At 41.1% G+C, this 13,695-nt stretch overlaps 1 protein-coding gene across 2 annotated transcripts in view; it reads right to left on the bottom strand.

The window, feature by feature from the left end:
* ibtk (inhibitor of Bruton agammaglobulinemia tyrosine kinase) overlaps window positions 1-13,695 on the bottom strand; it is a 121,754-nt gene that overhangs the window by 45,050 nt on the left and 63,009 nt on the right. For both annotated transcript variants that reach the window (XM_055636068.1, XM_055636069.1), the window contains 6 exons: window positions 10,795-10,881; window positions 7,934-8,016; window positions 7,810-7,847; window positions 4,779-4,875; window positions 3,162-3,263; window positions 642-759 (listed from right to left, as the gene is read on the bottom strand). In XM_055636068.1, the coding sequence (XP_055492043.1) occupies window positions 642-759; window positions 3,162-3,263; window positions 4,779-4,875; window positions 7,810-7,847; window positions 7,934-8,016; window positions 10,795-10,881 (525 nt within the window). The remainder of the gene's footprint in view (window positions 1-641; window positions 760-3,161; window positions 3,264-4,778; window positions 4,876-7,809; window positions 7,848-7,933; window positions 8,017-10,794; window positions 10,882-13,695) is intronic.

Genomic DNA, 13,695 nt, shown 5'->3' with positions numbered 1-13,695 from the left:
AAAAGAACAATACAAAAACAAAAGCATGCACTTGAACAAATGATGCACAAATGGCAATTCACCACTAAACACATCAAGATCTCTATGTCTTTCTTTAAGACCTTGATGGCGACCTCAGCTCTATGGTTATGCCTACTTACACTACCTAACCTTTCATCCTCTTGCTCATCAAGAATCTTTCTAACTCTAAATATAATGACTCTGCTTCCTTCATTCTTTGGTAATGAGAATTCCAAAGACTCTCAACGCTCATCTGCCATAAAAGGTTAGATTTAAACATTGACCCTTATAAGACAAACCTTTCCTTATAAGACAAACCACCCATTCCAGACATTAGTCCAGTAAACCTTCTCTGAAATGCATCCAAAGCATTAATATCCTTCTTTAAGTGAGGAGACCAATATTGTACACAGTATTATAAAATGGATGGGATGAAAAATGGTGGCAAAGGAAAGGATTGTGTAAGATGGGTGGTGGGTTGTGGTAGAGGTGTGAGCTTGGATGTAGTAGTTGGTCTCCAATGGTGAAGCTGCAGGATGCATATCAACATTCTGTGCAAAATGTAACATCAATAACAAATAAAATTGAACCAGTTAGAAAACCTGATAGAAGTTCTAAATGGAGTAAGAAATTGATTTTACCTTGTTTCAAGCAAAGCTGGCATATTTAGGCCTATGAATTGTAGACAGGACACTTTTAATTGTTCAGCGTTATACATTGCAGCAAACTCCAGAAGTTCTGCAGCATTTTTCAAAGTTACTGAAAATAAAATATAGTTAATCTGTTAAAAGAAAACAGACACATCCGAACAGGAAAAGGCTATTTTGACTCCAACCCCAAGCCTAATCCTTCATATGATGAGGTCATGACGAACTAAAATTTATAAATACAGATGCTTGAAATAAAACAGAAAATGCTGCAAAAATTCAGCGTCAGGCAGCATGTATGTAGAGAGTTGGATAGTTAAGCGTTCAGACTAAATATCTTCCATCTGAGTTGGACCCAGAAGTTGTGAAGAGAAAAGTCCCATCAAACAGAATTTGTTTCTGGTGGTGAAAATTATAAAGGATGATCTGTTGAATGAAAGGCTAGTCAGATGGAGAAAGTAGGAGCTCTATCCTTGTTGTGTTTATAAGGAGAGGATTTAAGTGCAGAGGTGTGGAAAATAGATGAGTACAATCAAGGGTTTGGTCTACCATCGCAGAGGGGGAGCACTGTTCAAGAAGACATCTGAAAATGGGAGAATGTAATGCTGGAGGCAGGTTCGGAGGAAGTTTAGACAAGATAGCTATAAGTGTAAAGGCTGATAATGAATGTTTGAAATGGAGACGAAAAGTTGGGAAGGGAGAGGTCAGCGATGGACCATACATAAAGATGCAGTTTTGGTCTCCAAATTTCAGGAAGGACATTCTTGCTATTGAGCGAGTGCAGCATAGGTTCACAAGGTTAATTTCCAGGATAGCGGGACTGTCATATGCTGAGAGAATGGAGCGGTTGAGCTTGTATATTCTGGAATTTAGAAGAATGTGGGAGGATCTTATTGAAACATACAGGATTATTAAAGCTTTGGACACAATGGAGGCAGGAAACATGTTCCCGTTGTTGTACACGAATAAGGAGTAAGCCATTTAGGACAGAGATGAGGAAACACTTTTTCACACAAAGTTGTGAGTCTGTGGAATTCTCTGCCTCAGAGGGCAGTGGAGGCCGGTTCTCTGGATACTTTCAAGAGAGAGCTAGATACGGCTCTTAAAGATAGCGGTGTCAGGGGATATGGGGAGAAGGCAGGAACGGGGTATTGATTGTGGATGATCAGCCATGATCACATTGAATTGCGGTGCTGGCTCGAAGGGCCGAATGGCCTACTCCTGCACCTATTATCTATAAAGCAGGGTAAGAATTAGCAACAAAAGCAAATGAAATTTCCTAGTTCCCATAAATGCAGGCAGATCAATTGTATTTAACTTCTAGTGTTCCATATTCCTCAATACACTACAAGCTCCAAACTTGACTGGAATGTGTAACGAGATTAATAGAGAACATGTTTTCAGCTCAGTTGGAATTTAATTCAAAGTTTTAAAAATCTAGAAAGAAAAACTAGTACAAAAAAGTAATTATGAGCTTTCACGTCATCATTGAAGTGCAACTGATTCACTAATATCCTTAAGGATAAGAAAGCTGTCATCATTTCCTAGTTAGACACGCTCATAACTTAGGCCGCACACCACCGTGACTGATCCAAATTAATTGATCCAAGGAATCAGCTGGTAAACCAAATCACTACAAAGAGTTAGCTGAAGTAACTAGAGATGATGGCTTACCACGACCTTGTTGGGGCACCCACGAGAGAAACTAAATGGCCGTCAAACACTGTGGACAGCACAGTGGTGCAGCAGTAGGTCTACTGCCTTAGTGCCAGAGGCCCGGGTTCAATTCAGACTACGGGAGCTGTCTGTACAGAGTATGTACTTTCTCTCCGTGACCTCGTGGGCTTTCCCTGGATGCTCCAGTTTCAAACTCCAAAGACATACAGGTTTGTAGGTTAATTGGCTTCAGTAAAAATTGTAAATTGTCCCGAGTGTGTGGGACAGCACTAGTGCAACGGGGATCGCTGATCGGTGCGGACTCAGTGGGTCAAATGGCCTGCTTCTGCGCTGTGTCTATGCACTAAAGTAAACAATGGCTTTGAATATGCCAACCACATCCTGAGAATTGATTTTAATAAATCTAAACATTTACCAAAAGTAAGATTATTGTCCAATCATAACCTAAATAATAAGAGACCATTACTATTCATATCTGGATACAATCATGATGTACATATATTTGTGAAAGCTGTCATAAATAAAATTGTCCTCCCTTCACAAAGTGCCACATTGTAGTGGCCTGGTCAAGGTCAGGAAAAGACCGGACGCCAGGCGGATTCAAAAGAAGCTTTTTAATTCCAACAGTTCAAGAACACACACCGACACTCTTATCTCTACCCCTCGGGAGTCGACCGGTAAACCCCGTGGCAGACCTACGCCCCTGTCCCTCAATCAGCGAGGGGGATGATCCAAGGAGTGGCCTACCCCCCAGGGACCGCCACAACATCTCAATTAATTTAGAAGACTTTGATTCTTCTAAAAATAGATACTGCATAAATAAGCAAAGAAGCTCACATTTTTCTGTAATGGCCACTTCACAAAGTTCCTTGAGACGACTGATAAGCAGTTGATCGGCCACCACCAGCACATTACAAATAAACTCAATGTCTTGTGAATCTATAAGGAAAAATACAGAATGTGACCATTTCCATTTGTAATCAACACAAAAACTACAGAATAATTTGACAATTTTTCACCATAAAGCTAATGACTGTTCAGAGCTTTTGATACATCATGAAAGGCCATCTAAGGAGGTAGTTAACATTAGCGTTAAGCCAACACTGATGTAATCATTATTTCGTCAAAATGAATGTAATTGAAGCGGTTTTAAGTGAATGATTAGGACAGGCATAAAGAATAAGAAATAGCAATAAGAGGATGCCATTCAGCCCTTGACTGTTGGTTAATCCAACTCAACTCCATTTACCTGTCCTGATCCTATACTGACAGCCTAGCGATTAACAATCCCTTTGGAGAAAAATAAAATCCTCATTTCAATTTTATTGCAGGCACTCCCTAATTCAGAGATCACGCTCACAACACATCCTCCCAGCATTTTATCTTTTTATGGAGACAAGTATCCTTATATATTATACATAACTATAAAACTCTGATTGCGGCGTGTGTATTTATTTGTTTGTGTGTGATCACAACTACTTGAAAAAACAACGCGCGAACGGGAACATTTTTACATATTCCTGGAGTTTTATCCTGTGGAGTTCAAAGTTGTCTTGTATGAAAAATTCATGGTTTATTTCTCGAGTTATTTATGAAAATGTTCACGAATCTGAAATGTCGTTGAAAATAGAAACCGAACGGGTTTGGCTGATGACGTCACAAAGGCTCTGCGTGCTGCATCTGTGCTGTGAGTGACGTCCCCCCGCGAGCTGCCGCCGGGCCGCAAGCTGCCCCCCCCCCCCCCGGGCCACGAGCTGCCGACCCCCCGCGAGCTGCCCCAGTGAGCTGCTGACCCCCACGAGCTGCCGCCGAGACATTGCAATCTCAGAGGCTGTCTTTGATGAAAAAAATGATCAATGTACGAACAACATAGTTTAAGCCAATCTTCTTTTCCATCGTGCACTTTTCAACCTTGAAAGGGTTCTTGTTTTAGCGTCATGGAGTCAGATTCTGACAGCATGGAATCAGGCCCTTCGCCCCAACTTGCCCACACTGTCCAATATGTCCCATCTATACTGGATCCATCTACCTGCATATCCCTCTAAACCTGTCCTATCCATGTACCTACCAAATGTTTCTTAAATGTTGTGATACTACTTGCCGCAACTACCTCCTCCTGCAGCTTGTTCCTACACCCACCACGCCTGTGTGAAAACATTACCCCTCGGGTCCCTATTAAATCTTTCATCCCCTACCTTAAACCTATGTCCTCTGGTTCTTGACTCCTCTACTCTAGACATGAGTGTGCATTACTCTCATGATTTTATACACCTCTATAAGATCTATGTATTATGTATCTTTGTATGTATTCAACCAGAGCAAAATCCTGTCCAAGATCTGTGACATTTTATATTTGAAGGATTAAAATATCAAGAACTAAATTAGAAGGGAGGCTTTTTGGAATTAATTGCATATATTTGCATATATTAACATGATTTACAATATAAATGTGACCTTTAACAGCTGGAGCTTCATCTGTATAAATATAATCCAAAATAACTTCCAAAATATCAGAATGGATGGGCATTTCCAGTGCTGCACAAGTTGAGGCCTAAACACAAAATACAAAGTAGAGGTATTGGTAGGTGGAAGAACATGGATAAGAAAATCAAAATCAAGTCGGATTTAGATTCATTCAATTACACTTCAATAATATTATTCATTGCCTCTCAAATTTTACAAATTACACAAAGATTTATTGCATGTATAATACATGCAATCAATAAATGTGTCCCGGTGGTTATATTTAATAAAGAGCTTAACAGAATATGAAGGAAATTTGAGTCACCAAAAAAAGGGGCGACCTTTAACCAAATCAGTTACAGTGCCCTCCATAATGTTTGGGAGTCCCATCATTTATTTATTTGCCTCTGTACTCCACAATTTGAGATTTGTAATAGAAAAAAAAATCAGATTTTAATAAAGGGTGTTTTTATACATTTTGTATTCACTTTCACCATGTAGAAATTACAGCAGTTTATACATAGTCCGACCATTTCAGGCCACCATAATGTTTGGGACACAGTAATATCAGGTAAATGAAAGTAGTTATGTTTAGTATTTTGGTGTATATCCTTTGCATGCAATGGCTGCTTGAAGTCTGCAATTGATGGACATCATCAGAGAAGACACCCTTCTCTGATGATGCTCTGCCAGGCCTGTATTCCAGCCATCTTTAACTTATGCTTGTTTTGGGGGCTAGATTCCTTCAGTTTTCTCTTCAGCATATAAAAGGCATGCTCAATTGGGTTCAGATTGGGTGATTGACTTGGCCACTCAAGAATTGACCATTTTTATGCTTTGAATAACTCCTTTGTTGCTTTAGCAGTATGTTTGGGATCATTGTTTTGCTGTAGAATGAACCGTGGGCCAATGAGTTTTGAGGCATTTGTTTGAACTTGAGCAGATAGGATGTGTCTATACACTTCTGAATTCATTATGCTACTATCATCAGCAGTTGTATCATCAATGAAGTGAGCCAGTACCTTCAGCAGCCATACATGCCCAGGCCATAACACCCCCACCACCGTGTATCACAGATGAGGTGGTATGCTTTGGATCTTGGGCAGTTCCTTCTCTCCTCTATACTTTGCTCTTGCCATCACTCTGATACAAACTTATCTTAATCTCATCTGTCCACAAGACATTTTTCCAGTGCTGTGGTTGCTCTTTTAAGTACTTCTTGGCAAACTGTAACCTGGCCATCCTATTTTTGTGGTTAACTAGTGGTTTGCATCTTGCAGTGTAGCCTCTGTATTTCTGTTCATGAAGTCTTCTGTGGACAGTGGTCATCCACACCTGACTCCTGAAGAGTGTTTCTGATCTGTGGGACATGTGTTTGGGGATTTTTCTTTGTTATAGAGAGAATTCTTCTGTCATCAACTGTGGAGATCTTCCTTGGTCTGCCAGTCCCTTTGCGATTAGTAAGCTCACCAATGCTCTCTTTCTTCTTAATGATGTTCCAAATAGTTGATTTTGGTAAGCCTAGGTTATTCTTGTTTCTCAGTCTCATAATGGCTTCTTTGACTTTCATTGACACAATTTTGGTCCTCGTGTTGATAAACAGCAATAAAAGTTTCCAAAGATGATGGAAAGACTGGGGGAAAGACGAGGTGCTGAGAGCTCCCTTATACCTGCATTAAGGAGGCATTCAAATATACCTGAGCAATTACAAACACTTGTGAAGCCATGTGTCCCAAACATTATGGTGCCCTGAAATAGGGGAACTATATATAAACACAGCTGTAATTTCTACATGGTGATACCAAAATGTATAAAAATACCCTTTAATAAAATCTGATAATGTACACTTTAACCACATGTAATTTTTTTTTCTATTACAAATCTCAAATTGTGGCGTAGAGGCAAATAAATAAATGATGGGTCTTTGTCCTAAACATTATGGAGGGCACTGTACATCAGTATTCCTAGAACGTTGAACAGCCGTTTGGCCCACAATGTTTGTGCCTTCGTCCCACAATGTTTAGGGGAGGCACAGTGGTGCATTGGTAGAGTTGCTGCCTTACAGTGCCAGAGACCCAGGTTCAATCCTGACTTCGGATGCTGTCTGTACTGAGTTTATACGTTCTTCCCCCGTGACCTGCGTGGGTTTCCCCCGGGACCTCCAGTTTCCTCCGACACTCCAAAGACATACTGTATGTTTATTGGCCAGTAGAGATTGTAAAATGCCCCTAGTGTGTAGGATAATGTTAGTGTATGGGGATCGCTGGACTTGGTGGGCCGAAGGGCCTGTTTCTGGGCCGAAGGGCCGTATCTCTAAACTAAACAAGGTCCAGTTAAACTGATCTCAACTGCCTTTACATGATCCATATCCCTGTATTCCCTGCACTTCCATGTGCCTATCTAAAAGCCTTTTAAACACCACCATTGTATATACCTCCACTACCACCCCTTGCAGTGTATTCCACGCCCCCACCACTCCCCGTGTAAAACAAACGTCCCACACATTTCCATTAAATTTTCCCCCTTCACCGTATAGCTAAGCCTTCCAGTTTTGGCCATTTCCACCCTGGGAAAAGGTTTCTGTCTGTCTACCCTATCTATGTCTCTCATAATTTTATATACTTCTGTCAAGTCTCATCTCAACCTCCAGGGCTCCAGAGAAAACAATCTAAGTCTATCCAACCTCTCCTCTAGCTGAATCCCTCCAATCCAGGCATCCAGACACGGTGGGCTGAAGGGCCTGTTTCCATTTGGTATGACTTTTATAAATGTTGGCCTTGCACCGTAGCATTCAATAGTAAATAGAAATTAGATGGACTATAGAAGTTGTAATGGTATCAGAATAATGCACAATAACAGCTTTCCTCTGATTTATAGATTAAGCAAATAGCTCTGAAATTTCAAACCCTGTTACAATTATAAGGAACATAGACACAAAACACTGGAATCATTCAGTGGGACAGACAGCATCTCTGAAGAAAAGGAATGGGTGACATTTCAGGTCGAGATCCCTCTTCAGTACCTCAATCCAGGCGTTACTCAGCATACTGTGAAAGTACTCTAGAAGGAATGAAAAACCATTATAAATATTCCCAAACAGAAATAAAAACATACAGATTAAAAATATTAAAAACAAGCATCTTTACCCAGTCTTGCACACAGCACACATTTGTGGCAGAGAAACTCTTTTCCATCTTCTGACTTCAAAGTTACATCACACAAATAGGAACTAAGAAATAAAGCAAAGATAAGGGAAACAAGCTCAATCCAGGCAAGATCAACACAATGGAACTGTCTAACAACTGCAGAAAACTAAAGAAAATCTTACATCTTTATCATCTTTATAACAGAGTAAATATTGTTTTGATGTATGGTACATAGCTGTTATAAACATAAAGGCTTCTGGAGTTTGCATTTCCTTCCCTCCAACAGGAACATTCCACAAGTGTTCCATTTCATGAGCATTGCCAGCTCTGTGGTACCATACTTAAGACGACAATTTTTAAAGAATGTACTAAAAGTCTCTGTTTATCTGATATAATAAAGCATTACAATTCAGTCGAAGTTATATGCCTCAATGTTACTGCACGCAGAGCATTGTAGTTAACCAGTGCAACCTTGTAAGTCAATTATGGCTACAGTTTTATATACATAAGGGAATTGAAGGTCGGCAAATTTTTGATAAAAGCATCCTTGCAGACAGAAGCTTTCATCCCATTCGCATGGGAATCCATATCAAAATGTTGGACTGGTGATTGTCTAACTTCTCTTTCCCATCTTGATCGGATACCTATAGTCTATGCAACATTTATTTAATTGCTTTAAAGAGACATCCAAATTTAATGCCTCAAAACAGTAAGTATTAAAAGGGGACAATTTTGGAAGTGAACAGATCCAACAAACTTTACACTCTGAAAATGAGGTTCATTTCACACGGAATGTACCACTGGCTGCAACTCCGAAAGATGCATCAGTTCTAACACAGAAGTTGGAGACACAGGGAATTGCAGATGCTGCAATCTTGAGCAAATTGCAAAGTGCTGGAGGAACTCCACGCATCTGAAGAAGGACCTTGACCTGAAACATCGTCTGTCTGTTTCTTCCACAGATGCTGCCTGACAGGCTGACTTCCTCCAGCACTTTGTTTTGTTTAAGAAATTAAGTTAGCTGAAGTTGTATAGTTGATGCATCTCTACAATTGTTTGGGAAAGTGCAATACAGGCAGTGGTTGTTGAAGTCAGACGACAGTGCCAGTGAGTGATGAAGGGAGCAACCTCTTCAAAATGCTGCAGAGAAAGGGAAGCTATGCCTGGTAATGGAATCTCATTACTTTGCTCTCTCATATGCGGAACTTGTCAGTACATTTGTGATATTGGCACAGTTTTCTCAGGTTGACCTGCCAGGCATATCCTACAGCTCTATATTTCACAACTTTTACATTTCTTTGTGTTCTCACTCTCAAACAGTTCTCATTTCATTTGTTTTAAGTTATTTTGTTCAGATTTTTTCCTTCTAGCAGGTCCCATTAATCTTATCATCGGGACAGCCTTGCTTACAATTCATCACTGAAGCAACCCTGGCCTCGCCCACTGTCCTATCCAACACCTTCCCAGCTATAACTACAACTTTCTCTCTTTCCCACCTGACAAGAATTGTCGGCCAGACCTATTAACCCTGTTTCTCTTTCATCCAACGTTACCTAACAGCTATTTCTGGCAGTTTCTCTTTGATTTCAGATTTCCAGCCTCTGCAGTTTGTTATTCGTTATCCACTTAGAATTATAGACCTGTAAAGCACGAAAACATGCCTTTTGGCCTATCTTGGCCGTCGACCGTTGATATATTGGGATAGACCCATTTGCCTGTGTTATGCCCATACCCCTCTAAGTCCTTCCTATCATATATTTGTCCAGATGTTTTTTGAAGTCGTAATTGTATTTGTTTCTATAGCTTCATCTGGCAGTTCACTCCAAATATGGACTACCCTCTGAGTGAAAAAGTTTCCCCCGAGGTCCTTCTTAAGTAGTTCCACTCTCATCATAAGCCTATGCCCTCTGGTTTTAGAATCCTCCAACCTAGGAAAAAGACTGTTCACTTTATCCATGTCTCATAATCATATATCTCAATGTCAGCCACATATGCTCCAAACAAAAAGCCCCAATCTATCGAACTTTCCCGAACTCAAGCCTGCCTTCTTCTGCTACCGTTCCAACTTAATGATATCCTTCCTATACCTAGATCATGCATCATGATGTCCCAACCTTTGCACTCAACAACCTCTCAATGAAGGCAAACATGCCAAATGCCTTATTCCACCTCCTCGCCGCTTTTCAGGAACCATGCACCTTATTCTCAGATTCTCCATTCTGCAACTCTCCAGGACTACCTCTTTTCACTGTAACTCAGTACACTAGACAATAAACTCAACTCATAAACTAAACTCACTTACTGTGGAATTCTTGCTCTAGTTTGACATATCAAAGTGTAACTCCTCACACTTTTCACAATTTGCCATTCCTTGATACACCTTCCCAACTGATCTAGTATTATTGTAAACTTAAGATATTCTTCATCACAGTCTACTATGCCATCAATTTGGATGTCATCTGCAAACTTACTATCAACGTAAACGACATTGTCATCCAAATTGGGAATGTCTATTACAAACCGTAAAGGACACAGCACCACCCCTATGGCACACCACTACTCAAAGGCCTCCAATCAGAAAAATAACCTTCCATGACTATCCCTTGACTCCCTCCAATCCAATTTTGAATCCAAGTGGCAAGTTCACCTTGGATTCCATGTGATCTGACCTTCCAGACAAGCCTACCATGTGGCACCTTTTCAAAGGCCTTTCCAAATTCGGTTTAGACACCATCCATTGCCCAACCCTCATCAATTCTCTTGATCACCTCTTTAAAAAAAACTCTGAGATTTGTGAGTTACGATTTCCCACTTATGACGAACATTTTAACATTGTTTTCTTACATTTTTATTGTACCTACCACTTTTTCTGAGCAAACTTAAATTTGTTTCCAGTTATTTTGTGCACAATTTTTATCTTCCAATTTTCCAATTTAACGCCATCTAGCCTGCAATATACAATATGTAGAAGGTTATTAAGCATCAAATGACACTAGTCCCACCTGCCCACAATTGACTGATAACCTTCTGAACTTATCCTAACCATGTACCTGTCAAAATGTCTGTTAAACATAATGATAATACCTGGTTCAACTACCTCCTCCGGCAGCTCGTTCCATATACCCAACGACCATTGGATAAAAATGTTACCCCCTCAGGTTCCTATTAAATCAATCTCCCCCCCCCCCACCTTAAACCTATGTCCTCTTGTTCTCGATTCCCCTACTATGGGCAAAGGACTCTGGGCATTTGCCCAATCTATTCCTCTCATGATCTAGTCAATCTAGTGTGAACTCCATCATCAAGTTCGCCGACGACACCACTGTGGTCGGACAAATCACAGATAGGGACGAGTCAGAGTATAGAACTGAGATTGACCAACTGACCAAATGGTGCCAGCACAACAACCTGGCTCTCAACATCAGTAAGACCAAGGAACTGACTGTGGACTTTCGTAGGAGAAGGATGAGGACCCACAATTCTGTTCGTATCAATGGGACGATGGTGGAGAGGGTCAATAACTTCAAATTCCTGGGCGTGCATATTTCCGAAGATCTTTCCTAGACCCAGATGCAATTATAAAGAAGACACATCAGCGACTCTACTTCCTGAGAAGATTACGGAGATTCAGCATGTCGAAGAGGATTCTCCTAAACCTCTACAGGTGCACATTATGCCTACAGTTACCTACAGTTGCATCGTGGCCTGGTTCAGCAACTTGTACGTCCAGGAGCGAAAAAAGACTACAAAAAGTTGTGACCACTGGCCAATCCATCACCGGCTTTGACCTCCCCACCGTCGAAGGGATCTATCGTAGTCGCTGCCTCAAAAAGGCAGCCAAAATCACCAAGGACCCTCACCATCCTGGCCACACACTCATCCCACCATTGCCATCAGGAAGAAGGTACAAGAGCCTGAAAGCTGTAACATCTAGGTTCAGGAACAACTTCTTGCCTACAGCCATCAGGCTATTAAACACAACAACGAATAAGCTCTGAACTGCAAAATTCCATCTTATTATTTCACTATATTTGTTATTTATTGAACTTTTTCTTTTTTTTTCCTTTTCCCCCGTTATGTACTATGTTCACATATTCACAGATTCTGTTGTGCTGCAGCAAGTAAGAATTTCATTGTCCCATCCGGGACATATGACAATAAAACACTCTTGACCTCTATAAGATCACGCTTCATCCTCCTATGGTCTAAGGAATAAAGTCCTAGCCTTCTCAACTTCAAAGCTCAGGCTTTCACAACTCCAAATTTCTACACTCGGACTGATGTAGGCCAATGTACCAAAAACCTTCAGGACCATCCTATCTAACTATGATGCCACTTTCAAAGAACTCTGTACCTGCACTCTTAGATCCCTCTGCTCTACAGCACTCCCCAGTGCCCTGTCATTCACTATGTACAACCCACCCTCGTTAGACTGCCCAAAATGCTACACCGCGCATTTCTCTGTATTAAATTCCATCAACCATTCCTCAGCTCACATGCCCAACCGATCAAGATCCTGCTGCAATTTTTGACAACCATCTTCACTATCTACAATACCACCTACTTTAGTGTCATCTGCAAATTTGCAAATCATGCCTTGTACGTTCCCATCCAAATCAAAGGTATAGATGACAAACAGCCAGTACCAAACCCTGAGGAACACCACTAGTCACAAGCCTAGAGCAACCTTCCACCATCACACTCTGCTTCCTTCCAGGAAACCAATTTTCCAGAGCAGCATGTGCAGATCCTTGTCAAATACCTTGCTGAAATCCATATATCCACAATGTCTACAGCTCTGCCCTCATCGACCTTTTTGGTCCCATCTTCAAAAAACTAAATCAGATTTGTGAGACACGATCTCCCATTTACAAAACTGACCATCTCTAATCAGCCTTTGTCCATCAAATGCATGTTTATCTTGTCGCTCAGAATACTCTCCAGTAACTTTCTGACCACAGACGTTAGGCTCATTGGCCTATAGTTCCCAGGCTTTTACCTGCAGCCCCTGCGAAATAAAGGCACAACATTTGCCACCCTCCAATCTACCGACACCTCACCCTTATCTAATGAATACTCGTAAATCTTACCTGCAATTTCCTCTCTAGTTTCACAGTGTCCTTGGATTTATATGATCAGGCCCAGGATATTTGTCTACCTTCATAAGTGTGAGAACCTTCAGCACCTCTTCGAACGTAACACTACTAACTGCCCTCAAGACACTTCCATTGACTGCCCCGTACCCTGGTCCTCATGTCCTCCGCCATGGAAAAACAGAGAAGAAATATTCATTGACCTTGCCCTTCGCCTGCGGTTCCATGCAGAGTTGACCGCTTTGATTCACAAGGTGTCCCATTCTCTCTCTAGTTAACCATTTTCCCTTTAGGCATTTATAAAATCTATTGGGATTATCATCAATATTATCTAGGATAGTAGAGTTCTCCTGTCCTCTTTTTGCCCTCCTGATTTTCTTTATCAGCTTGCTCCTTCGGGATATAAAAGGGATTTATATTAACTGGATCAAAAGTGCTGGGAACATTGAAAGGAAAAAAAAGCCATTAGTTTAAAATATGCACTTGTATAAGCGAGTTCGGTATTCCGACCGTGCATGCCCAGGTCATAGGTCACTCGTGATAAACATTCTCAGCAGCTGTGCTGCTGCGTGAATACAGACCTGCGTGTGATCCATAGTCAGGATCGAACCCGTGTCTCCGGCGCTGCAAGAGCTGTTGAATTGCTACTGAACCGTCCGTCCCCTCCCG

This window comes from Leucoraja erinacea, chromosome 5 (assembly GCF_028641065.1).
Source record: "Leucoraja erinacea ecotype New England chromosome 5, Leri_hhj_1, whole genome shotgun sequence".
NCBI classification, from domain to species: Eukaryota; Metazoa; Chordata; class Chondrichthyes; order Rajiformes; family Rajidae; genus Leucoraja; species Leucoraja erinaceus.
The sequence above is the reverse complement of the archived record's forward strand: the minus strand, read 5'-3'. Positions and strand labels throughout refer to the sequence as shown.